Source organism: Equus przewalskii, chromosome 3 (assembly GCF_037783145.1).
Source record: "Equus przewalskii isolate Varuska chromosome 3, EquPr2, whole genome shotgun sequence".
NCBI lineage: Eukaryota > Metazoa > Chordata > Mammalia > Perissodactyla > Equidae > Equus > Equus przewalskii.
Window position 1 is genome coordinate 87,286,289 of NC_091833.1, and position 25,013 is coordinate 87,311,301.

Below are 25,013 nucleotides of genomic sequence, written 5' to 3' on the forward strand. Positions count from 1 at the left end.
AGACATTCACGCTCCAACAGAGGACATCCACACAACACAAAAGACATCTGAGAGACCCACACAGCCACACGTCAGAGGGTGGAGAGGCTGAAGCCCCCCTCAGAGGAGGTGGAAGCAGGTAAGAGAAAAACCTCACTGCCTCCCCAAAAGACTGCTATCTGGGACTGCAGGCAGCTTCCGAGATGGAAGGAAGGGGGCAGGGGACACCCATTCTTGAGAACATCAAAGATCCCCGAGGTCCCTTGCAGCCTAGAGGAAGCCCCCGACCAGGGTGAAAGCTATCATAGGGGGTGACCTCATCAAGCCAACACCCCAGGAGAGTAGATAGCAAGAGGAGAGCGAGTAAGCCCACAAGAGCACACAGAAGAAAATGCCCCCCCCCCCCAACCTGCCCAGCACTGGCTCCAGTGCCTGGGATCTCGGCAGAAGGCAGAGGGCTCAGAATACGCAGTTCTTGACCCCAACCCAGTGGCAATACATGGTAACTGCAACCAAATAATACCAGGATGTGAAAGAACAAAGCCACGCCCTCTAGCAGTATCAAAAATTATATTAGATCTCCAGACCACAGTGAAAATGACAAGTAACCAGAAATCAGTCCTGAAAACACAGAAACATGTAATCTAAATGACAGAGAATTCAAAATAGCTATCATCGAAAAACTCAACAAGTTAAAAGAGAATGTAGAGAAACAATTCAAGTTCAGGAGCTACTTCACAAAAGGGACAGAAACTATAAAGAAAGTTCAATAAGAAATATTGGAGATGAAAGGCACAATCAATGAAATAAAACAAAATATGGATTCCCTGAATGCTCCAGCAGACATCATAGAGGAGGAAATCAGCATAATCGAGGATAAACATGTTGAAATGCTCCAGATAGAGAAGAGACAACTAAGACTAGAAAGAAATGAACAAAGTCTCTGAGAAATATCCAACTCAATTAGGAAATGCAACATGAGAATTATAGGTATTCCAGAGGGAGAAGAGAAGGAAAAAGGAGCAGAAAGTCTGCTCAAAGAAATAATAGCAGAGAAGTTCCCAAAACTGGGAAAGGAAGTGGAAAACCATGTGGAAGAAGCTATCAGATCTCCCAAATATGTCAATGTAAAAAGACCTACTGCAAGGCATATAGTAGTCAAACTGGCAAAAGTAAAAATACTAAGGGCAGCAAGGCAGAAGAAAATAATCTGCAAAGGAACCCTTATCAGGCTTTCAGTGGCTTTCTCTGGAGAAACGTTACAAGCTAGGAGAGACTGGAATGACATATTCAAATCTTTGAAGGACAAGAACTTTCAGCCAAGAATACTCCATCCAGTGAAAATATCCTTCAGATATGATGGAGAAATAAAAGCTTTCCCAGATAAACAAAAGCTAAGGGAGTTAGTAGCTATGAACCCCCGCTACAAGAAAGGCTCAATAAGGTCTGCATACCTAAGAAAAAAGGGGGAGGAGAAAAGGGTTACAAAGCATGGAGTAAGGAGATAAACAGGTAGACAAAATCAGAAAATTGTAGCTATGCATCAGAGCAGGTTAGCAAATACTCAAGAATAACATTAAATATAAAGGGAAGGAAAACATCAAAAACAAAGACAATCTTGTCCTTTTAACCACAAACTCACAAGACAAGATGGAACTAAGATGTGAGAAAAACAACTTAGGAGGGGAAGAGGGAAAGGAATGAATCAGTTTAGTCTGAGAAATAAGAGCCCATCAGAAAATGGACTATCTTATCTACAAGATTTTGAATACAAACCTCATAGTAACCACTAAACAAAAATGCAGAACAGAGACACAAAAAATAAATAAGGAGGGCCAGCCCGGTGGCACAGCAGTTAAGTGCGCACGTTCCACTTCGGCAGCCCAGGGTTCACCGGTTCGGATCCCCAGTGCGGATATGGCACCACTTAGCAAGCCATGCTGTGGTAGGCATCCCACATATAAAGTAGAGGAAGATGGGCATGAATGTTAGCTCAGGGCCAGCCTTCCTCATCAAAAAGAGGAGGATTGGCAGCAGTTAGCTCAGGGCTAATCTTCCTCAAAAAATAAATTAATTAAATAAATAAATAAATAAGGAGAGAACAAAGAAACACAACATAAAAAACTACATAACTCAATTGGTAGACCGAAACACATGGGACAAGAAACAAAGGAAATGCAGGAGAACTGGAAAACAAGTGATAAAATGGCAGCATTAAGCCCTCATATATTGATAATCACCCTAAATATAAATGGATTGAATTCTCCAGTAAAAAGACATAAATGGGTGAGATGAATTAAAGAACAAGACTCAACAATATGGTGGCTCCAGGAAACACATCTCAGCTTCAACAACAAACACAGGCTCAGAGTGAAGGGATGGAAGACAATACTCCAAGGTAATGGCAAACAAAAGAAAGCAAGTGTGACAATACTTCTATCAGACAAGGGAGACTTCAAGATAAGACAGGTAAAGAAAGACAAAGAGGGGCAGTATATAATAATCAAAGGAATACTCCACCAAGAACACATAACACTTATAAATATCTATGCACCCAACACAGGAGCACCAAAGTACATAAAGCAACTATTAACAAACCTAAAAGGAGATATTAATAATAACACAACAATAGTAGGGAACCTCAACACGCCACTCACATCAATGGATAGATCATCCAGACAGAAAGTCAACAAAGAAAAAGTGGAATTAAATGAAAAGCTAGACCAGTTGGACTTAATAGACATATATATAGAACACTCCATCCAAAAACAGCAGAATACACATTCTTCTCAAGTGTGTACAGAACATTCTCAAGGATAGACCATGTGTTGGGAAACAAGGCAAGCCTCAATAAATTTAAGAAGATTGAAATAATAACAAGCATCTTTTCCAATCACAATGCTATGAAGCTAGAAATTAATTACAAGAAAAAAGCTGAGAAAGGGACAAAGATGTGGAGACCAAACAACATGCTATTGAGCAACCAATGGATCACTGAGGAAATTAAAGGAGAAATCAAAAAATATCTGGAGACATGTGAAAATGAAAACATACCATACCAACTCACATGGGATGCAGCAAAAGTGGTACTAAGAGAGAAATTCATTGCAATACAGGTTCACCTTAACAAACAAGAAAAATCCCAAATAAGCAATCTCAAACTACACCTAATTGAATTAGAAAAAGAAAAACAAACAAAGCCCAAAGTCAGCAGAAGGCGAGAGATAATAAAAATCAGAGCAGAAATAAATACAATTGAAACAAAAAGGCAGTAGAAGAAAGGATTAATGAAATAAAGAGCTGCTTCTTTAAGAAGATAAACAAAATTGACAAACTCCTAGCCAGACTTACAAAGAAAAAAAGAGAGAAAGCCCAAATAAATAAAATTAGAAATGACAGAGAAGAAATAACAACAGATACCACAGAAATACAAAGGATTATAAGAGAATAATATGAAAAGCTATATGCCAACAAAATGGACAATCTAGAAGAAATGAATAAATTCTTAGACTCTTAAAAACCTCTCAAAGCTGAATCAAGAAGAAATAGAGAATCTGAATAGACCAATCACAAGTAAAGATGTCGAAACAGTAATCAAAAGCATCCCCAAAAATAAAAGCCCAGGACCAGACAGCTTCCTGGGAGAATTCTATGAAACTTTCAGAGAGGATATACTGCCTATCCTTCTCAAGTTATTCCAAAAAATTAGGGAAGACAGAATGCTTCCTAATACATTCTACAAGGCCAACATCACTCTGATATCAAAGCGCGACGAGGACAACACAAAAAAGGAAAACTACAGTCCAATATCGCTGATGAACATAGATGCAAAAATCCTCAACAAAATATTCACAACCCAAATACAACAGTACACCAAAAAGATCATACACCATGATCAAATGGGATTTATACCAGGGACACAAGGATGGTTCAACATTCGCAAATCAATCAATGTGATACACCACATTAACAAAATGAGGAATAAAAACCAAATGATCATCTCAATAGACACAGAGAAAGCATTTGACAAGATCCAACAGCCATTTATGATAAAAACTCTTAACAAAATGGGGAGAGAAGGAAATTACCTCAACATAATAAAGGCCATATATGACAAACCCACAGCCAACATCACACTCAATGGGGAAAAACTGAACGCCATCCCTCTAACAGGAACAAGAGAAGGATGCCCACTATCACCACTCTTATTCAACATAGTACTGGAGGTTTGGCCAGAGCAATTAGGCAAGAGAAAGGAATAAAAGGAATCCAAATAGGGAGTGAAGAAGTGAAACTCTCACTGTTTGCAGGCAACATGATCATAAATAGAAAACCCTAAAGAATTCATGGGAAAACTATTAGAAATAATTAACAATTACAGCAGAGTTGCAGGGTACAAAATCAACTTACAAAAATCAGTTGCATTTTCTATCATAACATTAATAAAAAAAAAATCAGTTGCATTTCTATACTCTGATAACCAATTTACAGAAAGAGAACTCAAGAATACAATTCCACTTACAATCACAACAAAAAGAATAAAATATCTAGGAATAAATTTAACCAAGGAGGTGAAAGAGTTATACAATGAAAACTATAAGACATTATTGAAAGAAACAGATGATGACATAAAGAAACATAAAGAGATTCCATGCACATGGATCAGAAAATAAATGTTAAAATGTCCATACTACCCAAAGCAATCTATACATTTAATGCAATCCCAATGACATTCTTCATGGAAATAGAGCTAAGAATCCTAAAATTCATATGGAGCAACAAAAAACCCCGAATTGCTAAAGCAATCCTGAGAAAAAAGAACAAAGTTGGAGGCATCACAATCCCTGACTTCAAAACGTACTACAAAGCCACTGTAATCAAAATAGCATGGTACTGATACAAAAATAGGCACACAGATCAATGGAACAGAACTGAAAGCCCAGAAATAAAACCACACATCTATAGAGAGCTAATCTTTGACAAAGGTGCCAGGAACATACAATGGAGAAAAGATAGTCTCTTCAATAAATAGTGTTGGGAACTCTAGAAAACCACTTTCAAAAGAGTGAAAGTAGACCATTATCTCACGCCATACACGAAAACAAACTCAAAATGGATCAAAGACTTGAAGATAAGTCCTGAAACCACAAAACTCCTAGAAGATAATACAGGTGGTACACTCTTTAACCTCTAACTCAAAAGGATCTTTTCAAATACCATGATATCATGTCTTCTCACACAAGAGAAACAAAAGAAAAAAAAAAAAAACAAGTGGGAATTCATCAGACTAAAGATCTTCTGCAAGGCAAAAGCAACTAGGATCAAAACAAAAAGACAACTGACCAACTGGGAGAAAATATTTGCAAATTATATATCCAACCAGGGGTTAATGTCCATAATATAAGGAACTCACACAACTGAACAATAAAAAAACAAACAGCCCAATCAAAACAGAGGTAGAGGAGATGAGTAGACATTTTTCCAAAGAAGATATACAGATGGCCAATAAACATGAAAAGATGTTCAACATCACTAGTTATCAGGGCAATGCAAATCAAAACTACACTACGCTACCACCTAACACCTGTTAAAAATGACTAAAATCACTAAGACTAAAACTAAAAAATGTTGGAGAGGGTGTGGAGAGAAGGGAACCCTCATACACTGATGGTGGGAATGCAAACTGGTGCAGCCGCTATGGAAAACCGTATGTAGATTCCTCAAAAAAGCTAAAAATAGAACTACCATATGACCCAGCTATCCCACTACTGGGTATCTACCCAAACAACTTGAAATCAACAATCCCAAGTAACATATGTACCCCTATGTTCACGGCAGCACTATTCACAATAGCCAAGACATGGAAGCAATCCAAGTGCCCATCAACCGATAACTGGATAAAGATGTGGTATATACATGCAACAGAATACTATTCAGCCAGGAAAAGAAGACAAATTCATCCCATTTGCAACAACATGGATGGATCTAGAGGGTATTATGCTAAGTGAAATAAGCCAGACTGAGAAAGAATCACACCAGATGATTTCACTCATATGTGGAATATAAACAAACACATGGACAAAGAAAACAGTTCAGTGGTTACCAGGGGAAGGGAGGCAGAGGGTGGGCACAGGAGGTGAAGGGGAGCACGTATTTGGTGATGGACAAGAAATAATGTACAACTGAAATTTCACAAAGACGTAAACTATTATGAACTAAATAAAAAAATAAAGAGAAAAATAAATTGTATGTCTGATTCTCTAGTTTTCAGTTTCTTCTACCTTTATGTCTGTATAACATTTTTCTTTTTAACCTTTTAAAATCTTGAGTTGTTTAAAGACAAGCAAATATGTTACATTGGAATGTACCATATTATTTATTTATGATAAAGCCACTGTTTTTATATATTTTACCAATATATTTATATATTCTACCAATGAACACATGGACACTATATTTATATATTCTAGCCACTGCATTTATATATTCTACCAATGAACTGTATTTATATTTAAGTATATAAATTTAAATAGCCACTGTATTTTTATATTCTGTATTTCTATAGCCACTGTATTTATATATTCTACCAATGAACACATGGACACTGTAATTAAAAATACAGTATCATTCACAAACACACAAAAAAATGAAATACTTAGGTATAAATCTAACAAAACATATACAGGACTTGTATGCTGAAAACTACAAAACACTGATGAAAGAAATCAAAGATCTAAACAAATAGAAAGACAGTATGTTCATGAACTGAAACACTCAGCATAGTGAAGATGTCAATTCTCCCCAAATTGATGGACAGATTTAACATAATTCCTATCAAAATCCTAGCAAAATTTTCTGTGGATATGGACAAGATTATTCTAAAATTAAATGGAAAGATGAAGAAACTAGAATAGCTATAACAATTTTGAAAAAGAGTAGAGTGGGAGAAATCAGTCAACTCAATTTTAAGACTTGTTATATAGCCACATTAATCAAGGCTGTGTGGTATCAATGGAAGGACAAACACATGATCAGATAACAGATTATAGATTTGGAAACAGAAGAGAGAACCCAGAAATAGATCAACATAAATATGTCCAACTAACTTTTGACACAAGCGTAAAGCAACTCAATGGAGGAAGAATAGCCTTTTCAACAAATGGTACTGGAGCAAGTGGACAGCCATAGATAAAAAATAAACCTTGACCTCAGTCTCACACTTCACAGAAAAATTAACTCAAAATCAATCATGGACTTAAATCCATAAAACTATAAAACTTTACAAAAAAAAAAAAAGGAGAAAATTTTCAGGATCTAGGGTTAGGTAAAAACACCAAAAGTATGATCCATAAAAGGAAAAACTGATGAAGAATATAAGATTGCTTTAATATTTGAAAGTTAATCAATGTAATTCCTGACTAAGAAAATAAAGAAGAAAAATCACATAACTCAATATATGCAGAAAAACCATGTGAAAAAGTCAATATCCACTCATGATAAAAACTCTGTTCCAACTAGAAATAGAAGGGAACTGATAAAGGCATTTACAAAAAAAAAAAAAACAACAAGCCACCACCAGCATCACCTGGTACTTAATCGTGAAATGCTGAAGGCTTTCCCTCTGCAATCAGAAATGAGACCAGGATGACCGCTATCACCACTTCTATCCTACATTGCTCCATTGTACCAGAGGTCACAGCCAGTACATTAAGACTTGAAAAGAAAATAAAAGTTCTAAGATTGGAAAAGAAGAAATAAAACTATCATTACTCAGACAATACAATTGAGTGCATATAAAATCGAAAAGAATCTAAAGACTATCTGTTGGATTACCAAGATAATTTGGCAAGGTTGCTGGATTGTTTTTCTCTAAACCAGCAAAAATTAGAAAATAAAATAAAACCTAATGGTCTAGACCTATCAGCAGCATCTACACAGGGGATAATCCCTCCTCAGGAGAACACCCTTAGGACATTCAGTATCTTCTCCTAAGGAAAGTACCACTTTTAGGATTTTCTTTAGGATTTCAACCTGGAAACAGTGGAGTGCTCGAGAGCTTGGCCCCGGGATCTCTTCCTTTCCCTGATTTACCAGCTCCTTTGGTGATCTCACTCAGTCTCATGGCTTTAAACACTAACAAAATGCCAACAAATTTATCTCTCCAACCTGCACCTCTTCCCTGATTCCAGACCCACATCAAACTACCCACTGAACATCTCCACTTTGTGTATCTAGTACACATCTCACACCAGGTGGGTCTAAAAGTGATCTCCTGATCCTCCTGTGCAGACCTGCCCTAACTACAGTCCTCTCAGTCTCAGCTACTGGCAACTTCCAGTTGCTGAGGCCAAAAAACTAAGGGCCATTTTTGCCTCCTCTTTCCCTCACACTCATGTCTATCATTCAGCAAATCTTGCCAGTTTTAAATTAAAAATATATTCAGGTCATATAATAATTCTGTTACCTGTAAGGAACTGCCAGAATGTTTCCCAAACTGGCTGTACCGTTTTAATTTCCACCAGCAATTTCACCCATTTCTCTACATTCTTACCTGTTATTGTCTGTCTTTCTAATTATGACCATCCTAATGATATCACGTTGTGGTTTTCACTTGCATTTCCCTAATGACTAACGTTGTTGACCAGCATTACATGTACTTATTGATATTTGTATATCTTCTTTGAAGAAATGTCTATTCAGATCCTTTGCTCATTTTTAAATTTAAGGGTTACTTGTCTGTGTTATTGAGCTGTAAGAGTTCTTTATACATTCTGAATACAAGACCTTTATCAAATATTTCCTCCCATTCTGTGGGTTGTCTTTTCACTTTCTTCATAGTGTCCTTTGAAGCACAAATATTTTTTATCTTGATGAATTTATTTTTCTTTTGTCACTTACACTTTTATGTCCTATCTAAGTAACCGTTGCCTAAATCAAGGTCACAAAGATTTACACCTGTTTTCTTCTAAGAGTTTTATAGTTTTAGCTCTTACATTTAGGTCTTTAATCCATTTTGAGTTAATTTTTGTATATGGTGTGAGATTAGGGTCCAAGTTAATTCTTTTTCATGTGCATGTCCAATTGTCCCAGCACCATTTGTTGAAAAGACTATTTTTCCCCCATTGAATGGTCTTGGCACCCCTGTCAAAAATCAACAGACCAGTAAATCTAAGAGTTTATTGCTGGACTCTCAATTCTGTTTCATTGACCTACATGTTTATTCTTATGCCAGTATCACAGTGTCTTGATTACTGTAGCTTTAGTAAGTTTTAAAATTAGGAAATGTGAGTCTTCTAATTTTGTTCTTTTCTAAGACTGTTTTGACTATTCTGGGCCCCCTGCATTTCCATGTGAAATTTAGAATCGGCTTATCAATTTCTGCAAAGAAGCCAGATGGAATGTTGACACGGACTGCATTAAACCAGTAGATCATAAGTCAAATCAGTCCACTCCTTTGCTTTAAAACCTCCAATAGCTCTGCATCTCATGCAGAGTAAAAGCCCAAGTTCTTAAAATGGCCTCGTTAAGATCCTAAACAGTCTGGTTCCATAATAACTCTCTCAAATCATTTTTTGATACTCTTTCTCTTGCTCTTTCTTAAACTCACCCAGTATTCTGCTTCACTGCCCTTATACTTGATTCTTAGCCTGAAATGCACTTTCCCCAGATATCTACCTGACTCACTCCTGACTTATAAAACTTTACTCATGGTGCGCTTGTAGTGAGGCTTTCCCTAACGGCTCTATGTAAAATTGCACAGACACACATTCTCTCCATCTCCCCTTCATTTTTTTTTTCCTCCAAAACAGTTATCACTCCATAATTTAGATGTTTATTTTGTTTAATGTCTATATACCCTGACACTAGAAAGTAAGCTCTTTGAAGGCAAATGTTTTTGTCAATTCTGCTCACTCATGTAATACCATCACTAAACTAAATAATAAGTACCAAAACTAAATACCAATACTAAAACAAGGCCTAGCACATAATTAGCACTCAATGAATTTCTGCTGGATGAATGAAGGATTAAGGTAGGGAATAAGAACCAAGAAGAACAGGAAAGCAATAGGTCAGAATTCTAAGAAGAAATAGAAATACTCAATAAACATTAAAAAGTTTAATTCATTAATAAAGAGAATTGAAAGAGAATATTATGTTGCCTATTAAATAAAAAATAATAATTTTTAAAGTAATAATAGCCAGTGTTGGCAAGGTTATAGCAAAACAGGAATTCTCATACACTGTAAAGAGTATAAAATGGTATAACCTTTCTGGAAAGCAAAGCACCACTACGTATCAAGAAATTTTAGATTACATATATTCTAAGTATATTAAAATGAATTCCAGGAATTCATCATAAAAAATAATCACAAACTTACAGAAATATTTATATAGAGACATTCAAAATACAGTGATTTTTCTACAAAGAAAAACTGAAAAATATTTGGTGAGAAAGGAATGATAAAATAATTTCTGGTGACAAGTATAATTTATTAAATACTTAATGCATACCAGCTAGAATGCTAAGATTATGACTTTACGTAATTCTTAAAACACTAAGTAATATTATGCCTATACTATAAATAAGAAAACTAAGGGGGCCACCCCCGTGACGCAGAGGCTAGGCGTGCACGTTCTACTTTGGTGGCCAGGGGTTCGCCAGTTTGGATCCCGGGTGCGGACATGGCACCACTTGGCAAGCCATGCTGTAGTAGGTGTCCAAGATGTAAAAAGTAGAGGAAGATAGGCACAGATGTTAGCACAGGGCCAGTCTTCCTCAGCAAAAAGAGGAGAATTGGCAGCAGATGTTAGCTGAGGGCTAATCTTCCTCAAAAAAAAAAAAAAAGAAAACTAAGGACTAGAAAAAGTAATTATCAGGCTTAAGGCTCTTAAGTAGCAAAACTGAGATCTGAACCCAGATTTGTTAGACTCCACTAAGTACCATATCCCTACAGATTCATAAAATGGAATTTTATACAGCCATTAAAGACTATATTCTGGGTAACATTTCATTGGAGTTTTTTAAAACAATGTTAGAAAAGAAAGCAAGACATAAAACTAAACATAATTTACATAGATACTCAAACGGGACTGGACTAGATTAGACTAGGATATTAGACTGGAAAGGAAACCTCTGGGTAATGAGATTAAAAGTAACTTTTTTTTTTTTTTTTTGAGGAAGATTAGCCCTGAGCTAACATCTGCTGCCAATCCTCCTCTTTTTTGCTGAGGAAGACTGGCCCTGAGCTAACATCCGTACCCATCTTCCTCTACTTTATATGTGGGATGCCTACCACAGCATGGCTTGCCAAGCAGTGCCATGTCCACACCTGGGATCCGAACCTGTGAACCCAGGGCCACTGAAACGGAACGTGTGCACTTAACCACTGCGCCACCAGGCCTGCTCCAAAAGTAACTTCATTTTTAACATACAATTTTTTATATATATTACTTTTGTATTTTCCAAATAATGTATAATGTACACATTTTTTTCATAATCAGGGAAAAAACAACAATCACTATTATCAATTAAAGCTGAATCTTGGACTTCCCTCTATACTTCTTCCAGCTTATAAACTATATATTCCTTCTACTCTCTTTATGTATTGTGTCTACTTTTATGGAAAAACATCTAAACATACAGGCAGTTTGAGTGTCCGACCAATAATTAGTACAGTGAAGAAACTCTTACGTATAAAAATATACATAGTTGACACTACCTTCCAATTATCAGTTTTACTTTGTATATCCAGTTTATTTCAATCCCATTTATTCACTTATGTTCACGTTTAACTCTTAACACCTGATTTTACGTAGCTTCCTTTTTCCATAAAGACAGTCTTATTAACATACTAGTTTAAACAAGCTTGTATAACTTCTTCACATACATACCTGACCTAAATAGAGTGTATTCTAAAAACATATGGGCAATAAGGATGGGTAAGTAAGGTCTGATGTATTATGGAGAAATGTGAAAGGACTGGCTCAAATGAAGAACCTAAAAACAAATAATATAAATTTTTATTAATAGTGATACCATGAATACATAAATTTCATACACATATTTTCCAAGCTCTTCTACCTCTTTTATTCAATTTTAACCTGCTAGAGAACCTTATACATACTTGCTCATCATCAAAATATTCCAGCATAGTAAACAGAGGTCTTACCAACTCCAGTTTTTTTAAACATAAAAGGACATATTTTCTTTTAACCATTAAAAAAAATTCAGGTTGAACATGAAATCTACAAATACCAGTAGAGTGAACACAAACTCAAACAGTCATATGGCAATGGTCAGCACTACCATTCAAGTGGATAAATCAATAAACACCACTTCAAAAAAACCATCCTACTGAAAACTAAATCATTAACCCAACACTAAAAAAATTCCCCATATCATTTTATGAATAAATCTGTTATATGTACATATTATAAGGAGTTTTATATAAAATAATTTTAAATTACTTACCTTTATGGAAAAATATCCAAAAAATAATAAATTTCTATAACAATCAAGAAAGATATTCTATTTAATACTCAATATTAACCATCTAGGAAGAATAGGCCTAAGAAAACTGATACTAACAATAAAACACACTGATAATAATTTACTTCTTTAAAACCATCAAAAAAAGGAACAAAAACAAACAAACAAAAAAAATAAGGAACATACAGGGAAGTTACAGGACCCAAACTGGCATGATTCCAGACAAGATCAGAAAATATCTCCCTCTGAAACAAACACTACCAAGAATAGTACAATCAATCTTCACTGGGGTTTAAGTTGCCTACAAGATGATTTTAAGTGTACCGCTGTGATAAGGGTAAGGTAGATACTAAATCTCATCAAGGTACCAAAGGGTTTGTAATTAAAAAGACAGGATTTATAGAAAATGTAACCCAATTAACAAATAATCTTAAATGTAACTCTCTGTCATAAGAATTATTATAATTGATAATTGAAGACATCCTAAATATTGGATGGACAAGAGTATGGTTAATAAATTATTGCAAAAAAAGAGAAAATCCTACTTTGGAATACTATGCGCTATTAAAAAGTTTAAGGTGGAATGTAGAAACCAGAAAGAACTCTGAGACATATTCTTAAGGGGAAAAGCCAGTTGCTGAACAATATATAGCTTTTGGCCAGAGAAGGGCAGAAAGATGTATTTCCTCTATAATTCTTGAACATTTTCTACAATCTTTCATTACTTACTGCCAGTACTAGACTTGCTTAGTTATGTTAGAGCCTCACATTGTTGGTTTTACTGACATAATTTCATCCACATATGTTTATTTCCCCAATTAGCTATGTTCCTCGGGAACACAGATTATGACACATACTCCAATTTGGCACTTAGCCATAGTCCTATACACAAAATAGGTGCACAAATAATATTTGTGGATGGCTAACTATATGTTAGCAAGAAGTAGCATTTTAGCAGCAGAGAAATTAAAACACACATTAAATGGGAAAACTAGGACCACGATATAGTTCTTTAGACTTCCTGGATCAACATATTTATGCAACCACAAGCTCTTGGAGAAATTCTAGTAAGAAAATCTGTGATAACATTTTCCTTCTCATGAGAGACTTTTTAAACACTCAAATATGTAAATAAAAGCTTAAAAACCTATGTGAAAAATATTCATACTCTATGACTTAAATAATACTTACCGTCTGTCTGGCAGTGATACTCAGGTCCATAATACAAGGTCTCTCTTTCTCACAAAGTACCTAGGAAAATAAATTTGTAATCAGAAAGGTGGTTAAGAATCATAATGAATATTCTCTGTGTCTGCCGAGAACTCCCTCTTCTCCTCCCCTACCCTACCAGGGCTCTGTTTTCTACTAATGGACCCCTGGCCATATAAGTGAGCACATCACATGACCTAGGCTGAACTAAGCATGGTACCTCATCCCCTCGGCTGCAGAAAGTGATCAAGGGATGGGCATGTGACCAAATCTATCTAGAGCCTCTGACATGAAGCTCTAAGTAGACAAGCCTGTGCTTCCAGGAACCAGGTCCCAACATGTAAGGAAGCACATCCACAGTAGGAGAAATGATGCCAGTATGCATAGACTGAAGTATAGGAAAGGCCCAACTATGGGCAAGTTAATCCTTAGCTCCTTATGGATATGCATCTCTATGCCTGCAATTTCTGTTATATGGTTATTGGTATAAGCAGTAACTGGTACATACCACTACTGGTATAACCAGTACCTTTTCTCTCCACAGGCTATTTCAAACTGTATGTCTGTTACCTGCAATCCAAAAAGTTCTAACTAATACACAGAAAAACTGAACAGATGGAAATTATACATCAAAAGATATATTTCACTGAAGATATAAAAGGGCCTACCAAGTATGCCTTTGCTGACTTAGAAAACTTTCACCTATCAGATGTAATGTCTCTTTCCCCTTTTTACTGGTAAACCCCAAAATTACTATTTAATTCTCCTTTTAGTATACTCTGTGCAAATCACACCTTTTTTTTTTTTTGCACCGAGGAAGATTCACCCTGAGTTAACATCCATTGCCAGTCTTCCTCTTTTTTGCTTGAGGAAGATTCGCCTTGAGCTAACATCTGTGCCAATCTTCCTCTGTTTTGTATGTGGGTCACCGCCACAGCATGGCCACCAACAAGTGGTGTAGGTCCATGCCCAGGAACTGAACCTGGACTGTTGAAGCAGAGCACACCAAACTTAACCACTAGGCCACTGGGCTGGCCCGTCATATCATTTTTTAAGACAGCCAATTTACCTTTTCCCTTTATTACATCCTAACCAGTACATGGTAAGATGACAAACAAGTAAAGCAATTCCAATGTGATAAGATGATATAGAATGCTAAGGAAACAAACAGAAGGTGTATGTAAGCCAGCCTTGAGGTATCAAGGAAGACTTCCCCATAGAGGTGTCACCCCAACTGAGACCTGAAAGACAACTCTGAGTTAATGAAACCAAAGGGGAGGGAAGCAAGGAAGTAGAGAAGGCATTCCAGACAGAGGGAAGCTTCTCTACTCAGGTTTAGATTTAACAAACTTGGCATCTTAAAGAAGAAATGCAAGTGACTGAATGACTAGCATATTGAGGGCAAAGGGAGAAAGCAACACGGAGGATGAAGATGAAGTAGTAAACAGAAGTCAGATCACGAAGACCCCGAAAGCCAAATTAAGAAGTTCAGACTTTATGCTGAAGGCAATGAAAAGCCACAAAAAAGGTTTTTAGCAGGGGAGTTACACATTCAAATGTGCTAGACAGATTACTCTGGCTACAGTGGGAAAAACAGATTGGAAGGCAAGACTGGAAGCAGGATAACCACTTAGGAGGCTACTGAAGCAAGCCAGGTGAGAGATGATGCTAACCACGGAGTAGGCTGGTACCCCTGGGGATAGAGAAAAGGCCCAGACTCAAGAGATATTAAGGAGGAAAATTCCAACAGGGCTCAGTGATCAACCAGAATGTGGGGAAAAAAAGAAGAGGACGAGGAATAGGTCATGTTTCTGTCAAGTTTTTAGCAGGGTCTACTATTTACTGAATTCTTACCACACATACGTTATCTCATTTAATCTTCCTCTAGAAAGAAGACAGAAAAGCAGCAGTTTGTTTCAGATTTTTGGTTTGAGGTTGGGAGAGGGACGGAACGGGTGATAACGACTACAGTTTGGGATCTGCTCGGTTTGAGGTACGATGGGAGCACACAAATGGACATGTCACGCATGTAGATGACACACGAGTTCAGTTACCAGGAAAGAGCTTTGAGTTGGAAATTAGAGAACTACCAGCAAACAAATGGCAACTGGGAAAAATATTTTTAAAAGTAAAATATCTCCTTTATTCATGCCAATATTTATTTAATACCTACATACCCAGTGTTGGGACCAGTGTTAGGCGATTTTAAAAGTGAGTAAGCTTCAGTTACTAGAGGGAGGAGGCAGCTCAACATAGCAATCAGTGTATAATGGAAATACACCAAAGGCTCAGAGGTGACACAAAGAGTGAGCGATTATCTCTGCTGCGGGGTGGAAGGAACACTTCACAACAAATACCACCTAAATCTTGAAGTAGGTTAGCAGACAGTTTAGGGAGGAGAGCAGGAGGAACAGTAAAGACACTCCAGACAGAAGCAGCAATAAATTCAAAGACACAAAAGAATTTTTAAAAAAAAGATGCCCTGCTTCAGAACAGAGAAATTAAATATTATTCATGCCAGTCTCCCAAATTAATTCTTAAATTTAATGAATAGAGAGGATGTATAAAAAAATTTTTCTTAAAAAAGACAAGGGGGAAATTCACTTTACTTAAATATCAGAGCCTATTATGAAAGCAACATAATAAAATTAAATAGTACAGCTACAAAAATCCAGTGAAAGATTGAAGAACTGGGGCCGGCCCAGTGGCGCAGTGGTTAAGTTCACACACTTTGCTTCAGTGGCCCAGGGTTCGCAGGTTCAGATCCCTGAAGCAGACCTAGCCCCGCTCGTCAAGCCAGACTGTGGCAGCATCCCACATAAAATAGAGGAAGACTGGCACAGATGTTAGCTCAGCTACAATCTTCCCTCACACACAGAAATAATAATAATAATAAAAACCATTTAAAAAAAATTGAAGAACTATTATGAGAAGTCAAGAGACCAGAAATAATCCTAACTATACCTCTAAATTTATATGTAATAACATAGGCTTTCTAAAACAAGAAAGACAGAATTTTTTAATAGTATTAAAATGATTTAATAGTAATTTAAACAATTAAGGTGGTGTCACATTTTATACTAAAATAAATTCTGATTATAGAGTTTATTTTAGAAATATTGGGGAAAAACTTATTATCACATCTATAAAACAACGAAATTTCTTAATTTGGAAGTATGAAGCAATGACAAAGGAAAAGAATGACTGATTTCATATATGAACATTTTAAACTTCTGACAATTAAAAGTAACCAAAAGTGAAAAGAAACCTAGAGAAAAATATTTTCCAGGAAAAAAGACACTAATATGTTTGGGTCTTTCTCAAAGTTTTAAGAAAAACAGACCCAACAGATGATCAAAGGATATGAACACACAATCCACATTCAGAAAAATACAGTGTCTACCATGAGTCTGGTGAGGTTTGGTGAAATTGGGACACTCAGAGGCAGTGCTCAGGCAAGTGTAACACATGGATTCTTCGATCCTGTAATTCTACTGACTAATAGTCATAAAAATCTAGCTGGCTTAGCCAGTTTATTCCTCCACGGAAATTAATAAAATGCTCTTTTAATTTTTGTATATGAGTTTGGACAGCACAAATTGATTAAACTCAATCTAGATGTACCAATAAAATAATTTCTGGAGGACAATGTTGAGATTTTTCCAACAGCCTGCCCTTCGAGGCATATTTTAAGACTTTCGTCCAGTGGGTAGGAAAGTACTTAAAAGCAAACTCAATAAACCAAAATTCCAAGTAATGTTAAAATCTGTACAAGATTTAATATAAACAAATTGAATTATTTATTGTAACATAGAGGGAAAAATGTTCAGATGACAAACCAATATATCTTATTTCATCAATTTTAAGGCGTGTTTACATTTCTGCAGTAAGGATACCTCCTAAACTCAATGACACGTCACAGTTTACTTGGAGCGTTTTTGGGGTTTTTTTTAATTTTGTAGAGGTACATAAAATAATAGTTCATCTCACAACTGATGGGATGAACGGTAGTTATTTGGAAATGTAATCATTTACTTGATATCAAAGGTTTTGTTTCAGAGGGCCATGGAAAGAATGTGCTAAGAGTCAACTTTTGGGTCACAAAGATCCAGGCTTGACTGAATCCTTTTCTGCCAAATACTAGTTGGGTGACTTTGGGCAACTTTCTTCACATTTCTCAGATTTTCTGTTTCCTCACCTGTACAATACTACAACCGATAATAGTACAAATCTCATAGAATTCTGAGAATTAAATACACTAGTGCTGGGGCCGGCCCCGTGGCTGAGTAGTTAAGTTCACGCACTGCGCTACGGCGGTCCAGGTTTTTCGCCAGTTCGAATCCTGGGCGCGGACAAGGCACCGCTCATCAGGCCATGCTGAGGCGGCGTCCCACATGCCACAACTGGAGGGACCCACAACTAAGAATGTACAACTGTGTACGGCGGGGCTTTGGGGAGAAAAAGGAAAAAATTTTTAAAAATACAACAGTGCTTAAAACAGTGCCTGGCATTTATATTACTATGAGGATGAGGGTGATGAAGATGATAACGACATTTGTTTTACTCATTGCCTGGCATGGTAAATATCAAAAAAGTTCAATCTTTTCTTTAATTCCTAATAAAACTACTTCTAAAGGCATTTAATAGTGATCTGATCATGGGGATGTAATGTACAGCACGTTGAATACTACAGTCAATAATGTTGTATTAACTTTGTAAGGCAACAATTACTAGACTTACTGTGGTGACCATTTCGCAATGTATACAAATGTCATATCACTATCCTGTACATCTGAAACTAATATAATACTGCATATCAATTATACCTCAATTTTTTAAAAAAGTTATCTAAGATTAGATGTTTGACTTGACATACTGAGATTCTCCCCAAGACTTACAACGTGAGTTTGCAATAAAAAGCCAAGGAGAAGGGAGGCAAAAATTCACATTGGCTAATAAATGGTTCCTGCTTTGCATATCACAAGATATGCATAACCATGGATAATCATAAAGGAAAAGAAGATTTTTAAAAAAGGAAAATCCTCGGTGTTAAAATAACATGCACCTAGGGGCTGGCCCCGTGGCCGAGCGGTTACGTTGGCGCGCTCCGCTGCAGGCGGCCCAGTGTTTCGTTGGTTCGAATCCTGGGCGCGGACATGACACTGCTCATCAAACCACGCTGGGGCGGCGTCCCACATGCCACAACTAGAAGGACCCACAATAAAGAATATACAACTATGTACCGGGGGGCTTTGGGGAGAAAAAGGAAAAAAGAAAATCTTTAAAAAAAATAAAATAAAATAACATGCACCTACACGGATAATATTTATTTTAGCCTCTATCGTGTACAAGATACTATGCCTACTTTAATAAAGAAAAAAAATTCCTCTACCATAACTTAAGCCCACTTTTTCTTTGAAATCCAGTACTCAGGTCCTCTTTACTCTCCACTTCAAAGGAACTGAAGTCAACAGGTACACAAATTTATATTCCTAAGTACTGTATGCTGATTTGCACTGGGTTTTTTAAATTCTTTCATACGTCAGTCCTTTTTCATGAACGAAATTGTAGCCTCCTTGCAGAAAAGGAGCCACTGCTTTCCTATTCTTCCCACCACCTCCACCACTGCAGACCCCCATCCCAAGACAGCCACTTTAATAAAGGCTCTGACACAGGAACTAAAAATTGTTGATTTAATTTCTGACCTTTAAAAACGGACAACGTAAGAAAATGGAACCATGCTGATTATCAAAACACACGATGTTAACATTTCTTAACACGGGTAAGGATTCTTTCATTGAAAAGTGAAGGAGGCGAGTTAAAACGAGTTAGAAAAGAGAGCCGGGTGTTTGAGAGGAAAAAAGCAATGAAAATAATAAAATCGGACCGAAAAAGCTGATGTTGGGATGAAAAGATAACATTTTTTTTAAGTGGGAGAAGAGAGGCAGCTGCAAATCAGTCGTTGTTTTCAGAGAGGCCAGGTTGATCTTGAGGATTTTCTTCTCTGAGCTCAACCAATCCCCACCTTTTCTGAGTTAAGCAGTCTCCAGGCAAGCAGCGCTTCTTGATTGGCTTAAAGATGTCGAGTAGAAAAACCAGCCAATCCTGCCTTCAAGTCAGAACTGCGCTATGGAGACATTACAACCACTGCATGGCGAGAATGTGTACAAACGTGTCGGTGCCAAATATCAGATCCCAAGACTGCTGCCGAGAGGAAGATCCTTTAAAGCCAACACTGAGCGTAATCTGGCACCTACACTTTTTTTTAAATTACTCTAGCTCTCTTTCTGAGGGAAAAAGCTGTTTTAACCAAAAGAGCCTAAGGAATAAACTGTGCCACTGGTCAGATGACTCACTATCAAACACCGATTTCCAAACGCACACCTCGGAGAGGGTCTGGATGGCAGCAGGGTTTGGGGAGGGTCCCAGCGAGGCTCGAAGTTGCGGTGGGGGCGGGGAGTGCGGACGCGGGTCAAAGAGGGACAGAGATCAAAGACAGGGCACGTCCCCGCAGTATCCAAAATCGGCATATGGGGAGTGAGAGGCTGCTTGGGTTTGAACAAGTGAGTAAATAAATGGCTCTGCTAGGACTACGTGCTCGGGAGGGTGGCCCGAAGTTCCAAGAAGGCTCCGCCTGGGAAACGCCAAAGGCGCTCACAGGGGCGCCAGGTCAATCCCGGCGGGAACCGACAGGGAGGGCGCCCCGGGGGGCGAGAGGGGTGTGCCTGGGGCCTGGAGGCCGAGGAAGCGGCCGCGGCCCCCGCCTTCGGCCGGCGCGCCAGGGCCCGCCCCTCGCCGACGCCTCACTTCCCTTCCGTCGGGGCGGCCCGGCCTCCGGGCCGGACAGCGCGGGCCCCCCACCTGCGGGGTTTGGGTTTTGGTCGCAGCGCCGCCCGCCGCTGCCTCAGGCCCTCCGCCTGGGCTCGGGGCCCCGGGCCCCCTTTCCCCAGGACCCTCACCCGCCCCGCGGCCCCAGCTCCCACCCGCCGCCTTTACCTGCTCCCGGAACGCGCCGAGGGCGTCGAGGCCGGCGCCGCGTCGTCGAGTGCGCGCCGCGGGTCCGCAGCCTTTCCCGCCGCCGCCGCTGCGCTCTCTGGCGCGGCGCTGGGCTGGCGACCAGCGGCCCGGGCTGTGGGGGGGGGCGCGCGGTGAGCGCCCGGCGGGGAGACACTGCCGCTCTCCGTCCGGCCACGGAAGAGCAACCGCGCAGCAGCCAGCCGCGAGAGGGCGGGTGGGCGGCCGAATGGGGAGGGGTCTCAGGGAGGTGGGAATGGCTGCCACGTCGCCTAGGTGGGTCGCCGCCCTCCGCCTCCCCCACCCCCGCCGGCTCCCCGCCGCGACCTCTGCTTCGTCCCCGAACTCCGCCGTGGCGCGTCGGCTCGCCCCGCAGGGCCGACCTGGCGACCCGGGCCCGCGGGCGCCCCCGCCCCTCCCTGCCCCTGGAGAGCAAGTCCTGGCCTGGCCGGTTCGGCGGCTTTGGATCCGTTTCTCTCGCCACCACCTCCCCCCCAAAATAGCTCGCCCACAAGCCTGACGTGTTTACCCCTTCCCTTGTCGGGGCGGGGGCGGGGGCGGGGGTCGCATGGAGGAGCAGGCAAGCCCTTCCAGTGTGTCGGGTTCGGGGGGATGGCGGGAGCCAGTTGGTGCCGGTGAACGTAGCGATAAGGGGCCCGAAATTTCTCTTCAAATAAACGGCGCGGTTCCTAACCCCCTTCGCGCTCTCCCAAGCCCAAGAAGCAAAACAGAAACACAAGGCCGTCCTCGTGGTCGAGGCGGGGGAGGAACCGCGAGCGGGGGCCGGCCGGCCAGCGCGCGGGTCCCGGCTGCAAGTTGGGAAGGAGCGCGGGCCGCGCCAGACGGCCTCGGCGGGGCCTCACTGGGCTGCGGAGCCCGGGCGGGCAGGGCCGGGGCGAGCGGGCGGGCGCGCCAACCCCGCCTCCGTGCGCGCCGCGCTGCCCGCGGAGGTTTCCAGGCGCGCGGCCCGCGGCCCCTCCGCGCGCTCGGGCCGGGGACGCGGCGCGGCCGCTTCGGAGCCGGGGAGACAAAGGGACCCGCGGCGGCCGCGGCCCGGACGGAGACTGCCTGATGCAACCCGCGCTGCCAACGTGCAGAGTGAACACGCTTGCGGAAGCACAAAAACGTGTGCAAGTTCGCATGTAGCGCCGGCGGCACCGACCTTTGCTCCCCTTGGAGCTGCAGTTTTCAGGTGCCAAGAGAAAGCAACGAGGTTTTCTACCCTTTTGCGATCACTGTTATGATTAGCCTGTCCCCCAAGCCTGCTCCATTTTTTCTCCCTTCTAAACTCTGCTTTCCTTGGTTTCCTTCTTCTGTGCTTTGACGTGAAATATTCAGTGCTGTCAGGTACACGACTTTTTTACGCTTGCTTTCTGCTGGTGGTGGTGGTTTGGCTTATCGGTTTTTCCCTCCCTCTGTTCCCCTCCCTTTGCAATGACTTTTATTCCACTTCCATTGTTTTTCATGAGAAATGAAACAGCATCCTGACAATATTCCTTTGCATCAAAGAGACAGACTGTCAATGATGTTATAATAATTGTTTTAAACTGAGTAGAAACTTGGGAAAAGTGCAAGTGGATTTTTATCTTCACTAGTCTAATTGAAAACATCCTAGTGTTTTGGGGTTTTTTCTTTCAGAAACCAGAAATATTTAAGCAGAGAGCTCGGGATGGTAAATTTTCTAATGAAACCAACCACATAGAAAAATACAAAAGGAAAAAACCTTTTGTATGATTTTTTGTATTTTTAGAGATCCATTGAGTCCCAATGTTAAGAAATTACAATAAAAACACCTGGATTAATGCTTTTATTCAATTTCAAAATACAAAAATTTTAATGATGTACCCAGAATCTCAAGATATAAATATCTATTGCTGAGAACCTAACATTAACTCTGCCTCTGAACAGCCATTAAGAGACTAATAACAGTGATATATGCCACTTTAGAAATGAAAGAACCCTAGTAATTATAAACTTCAAACAAATCTAGCAAGTTAATATTAATTTTGTTCATAGGAAATAGGTTCACCATGATAATAAAAACTGGCATTTAAATTCTTGAGTTTCCTTTGACCATTGTTAAGGATTCATCACATCTTACGTCTGAACAATAAAAAATAAAGTGTTCTTAACACTGGAAAATATATTTCAAGCCACCAAGACATCACCCAGGCTGAGTGTTTTTTAAAAAGAGTGCTTACTAAACCGATAAAAGAAAAACATCAATACTATAAAGTTCTGAAAGTCAGACTCAAATGAACAAAGCAATCTTTACTCAACATTCACAATGCCAGCCTTCCTTTCTGAATATTTATAAAGATTTCCTCCTTCCTTATTGGTTTAAGTTCTAAGCCAATAGGAAAAGTACAACACATCTTTTAAAGGGTGAGACATCAGCATTAGGTTAAAATGTTGGAAAAATGGATTATCATGCCCATTCTCATTCAAGATCACGTGTCTTAATTTCAAAGAAGAAATTTAAGAATCTGAATTATTAAGTATCTGGATATACCTTAAATGCCAAAGTGCTATTCCTGATCACACTCCGCTCTCTGTAATCTTTAATTGGTTACATTACACTTGATTATGTTACAATATTTAATTCTCTAAAATGCCAGATGAATCTGAAGAATGGCAAAATGCCTATTACTTAACACTTTAAATAAGATGAACCCTGACATTTCTTTAGATGAAAGATTGGCCTTTAAGGAAATAATAAAGTTTATGTTTTGGGAAATGTCTTGGATTTTTATAAATAAAATGGCCAATGCATCATAAATAAATCTTTCATAGTTGTCTAAACCCAACTTTGGTCTATTTAAAGGCCAAATTCTAAACATGCTTGTTAATGTTTATGTTCATGTTTAGAACAAAGGATGATTTCCTCCAAATCAAAAATAATCTGTGCCACCTTTTCATTCCTATACTTTGATTTTGACTTGGAGCATTGTGCTTAATTATTTTCATATTTATAATTTCCCTTAGTAGATCATCAATTCCTTGAAGGCATATTGTTTCCTGTTCAGCCTTGTATTCCTGACTGCCAAACTCAGAGCCTTGTACAAAATAAGCACTCCATGAATATTTGCTGAGTGAAAGAATGAGCGAGCATCACTCGATGACACAGTAGATGAGAAATCAAAAGAAAATCTCTCAGGATTTTTTCCTCCTCTACATAATAGCTGATAAATACTTCTTTTCATTCCCAATTAAACTTAGAATAGTACTGTTGCAAAAACTTTACTGAAAGAAAATAGGACCAATATATGCTGGAACTCCTGTGTTTTTCTATTTTAAATGTGGTGGAAACTGGATAGTGGGTAATATTGCTTTTATCTAAAGTAAATAAGTATCAATGGGCTTATCCTTTTAAAGATTGCTTTACCACACTCAACAGGAGCTGCAAGCTCTGTGGCCTTGGGAAAATTACTTTAAGCCTTCTGAAACTCAGTTTTCTCATCTCTCAAATGCATTCATTATATCTAGTACTTTCTGATTAATTAAAATAATGAAAGCATGTAAAAGTAGAGGCTCAATAGAAGGTAGTTATTGTTACTTGCAGATATTAGTGGACTCAATCATGAAGAAAAAGTAATTTTCTTTATGCAGCTATTTATTTATAAAAAGGCAGGCTTAAAATGCTGTTTCAAAAAAAAAAAAAATGAGGCAGCCACCCCTGATGACCTATTGGTTAAAGTTCAGTGTGCTCCGCTTTGGGGTCTGGGTTCAATTCTGGGGGCCGAACCACACCACTCGTCTGTCAGTGGCCGTGCTATGTTGGTGGCTCACGTAGAAGAACTAGAAGGACTTACAACTATATACTACCGTGTACTGGGGCTCGGCGTGGGGGTCGGGGGTAGAAAAAGGAGGAAGATTGGCAACAGATGTTACTTAGAATGAATCTTACCCTACAAAAAAACCGGTTAATTAAAAAAAAAATGAGCAAACAAATATCCCGAGGGAAGGAATAGGACACTCAGAACATCTACCAAGAGGAGAAAACTTTTAAGAATGGAAATTTGCGAGGCCGGCCCTATGGCCGAGTGGTGAAGTTCCTGCGCTCCGCTGCGGCGGTCTAGGGTTCGGATCCCGGGCGCGGACTCGTCAGGCCACGTTGAGGCAGCGTCCCATATGCCACAACTAGAAGGACCTGCAACTAAGATATACAACTGTGTACCGTGGCGATTTGGGGAGATAAAGCAGAAAAAAAAAAAAAATGGCCACAGTTGTTAGCTCAGGTACCGATCTTTAAGAAAAAAAAAAGAATTGAAATTTGCTAAGAGAATAGATCTTAAGTGTTCTCAACACACACACACACACA

General features: G+C 39.3%; 1 protein-coding gene across 10 annotated transcripts in view; it reads right to left on the reverse strand.

Annotated features, from left to right (window-relative positions):
* N4BP2 (NEDD4 binding protein 2) overlaps positions 1–21,072 on the reverse strand; it is an 86,823-nt gene extending 65,751 nt beyond the window's left edge. For 3 of the 10 annotated variants that reach the window (XR_011538797.1, XM_070615102.1, XM_070615101.1), the window contains exons 1-3: positions 20,675–21,072; positions 13,661–13,720; positions 11,872–11,977 (exon numbers count right to left, since the gene is read on the reverse strand). Coding sequence is in view for 2 of the 10 variants with exons in the window: in XM_070615102.1 (XP_070471203.1) it covers positions 11,872–11,902 (31 nt within the window). In the remaining 8 variants the exon portion in view is untranslated. The remainder of the gene's footprint in view (positions 1–11,871; positions 11,978–13,660; positions 13,721–20,674) is intronic. The other 7 variants (XR_011538795.1, XR_011538796.1, XM_070615100.1 and 4 more) reach the window with 4 other exon arrangements.
* Positions 21,073–25,013: the final 3,941 nt, after the last annotated feature.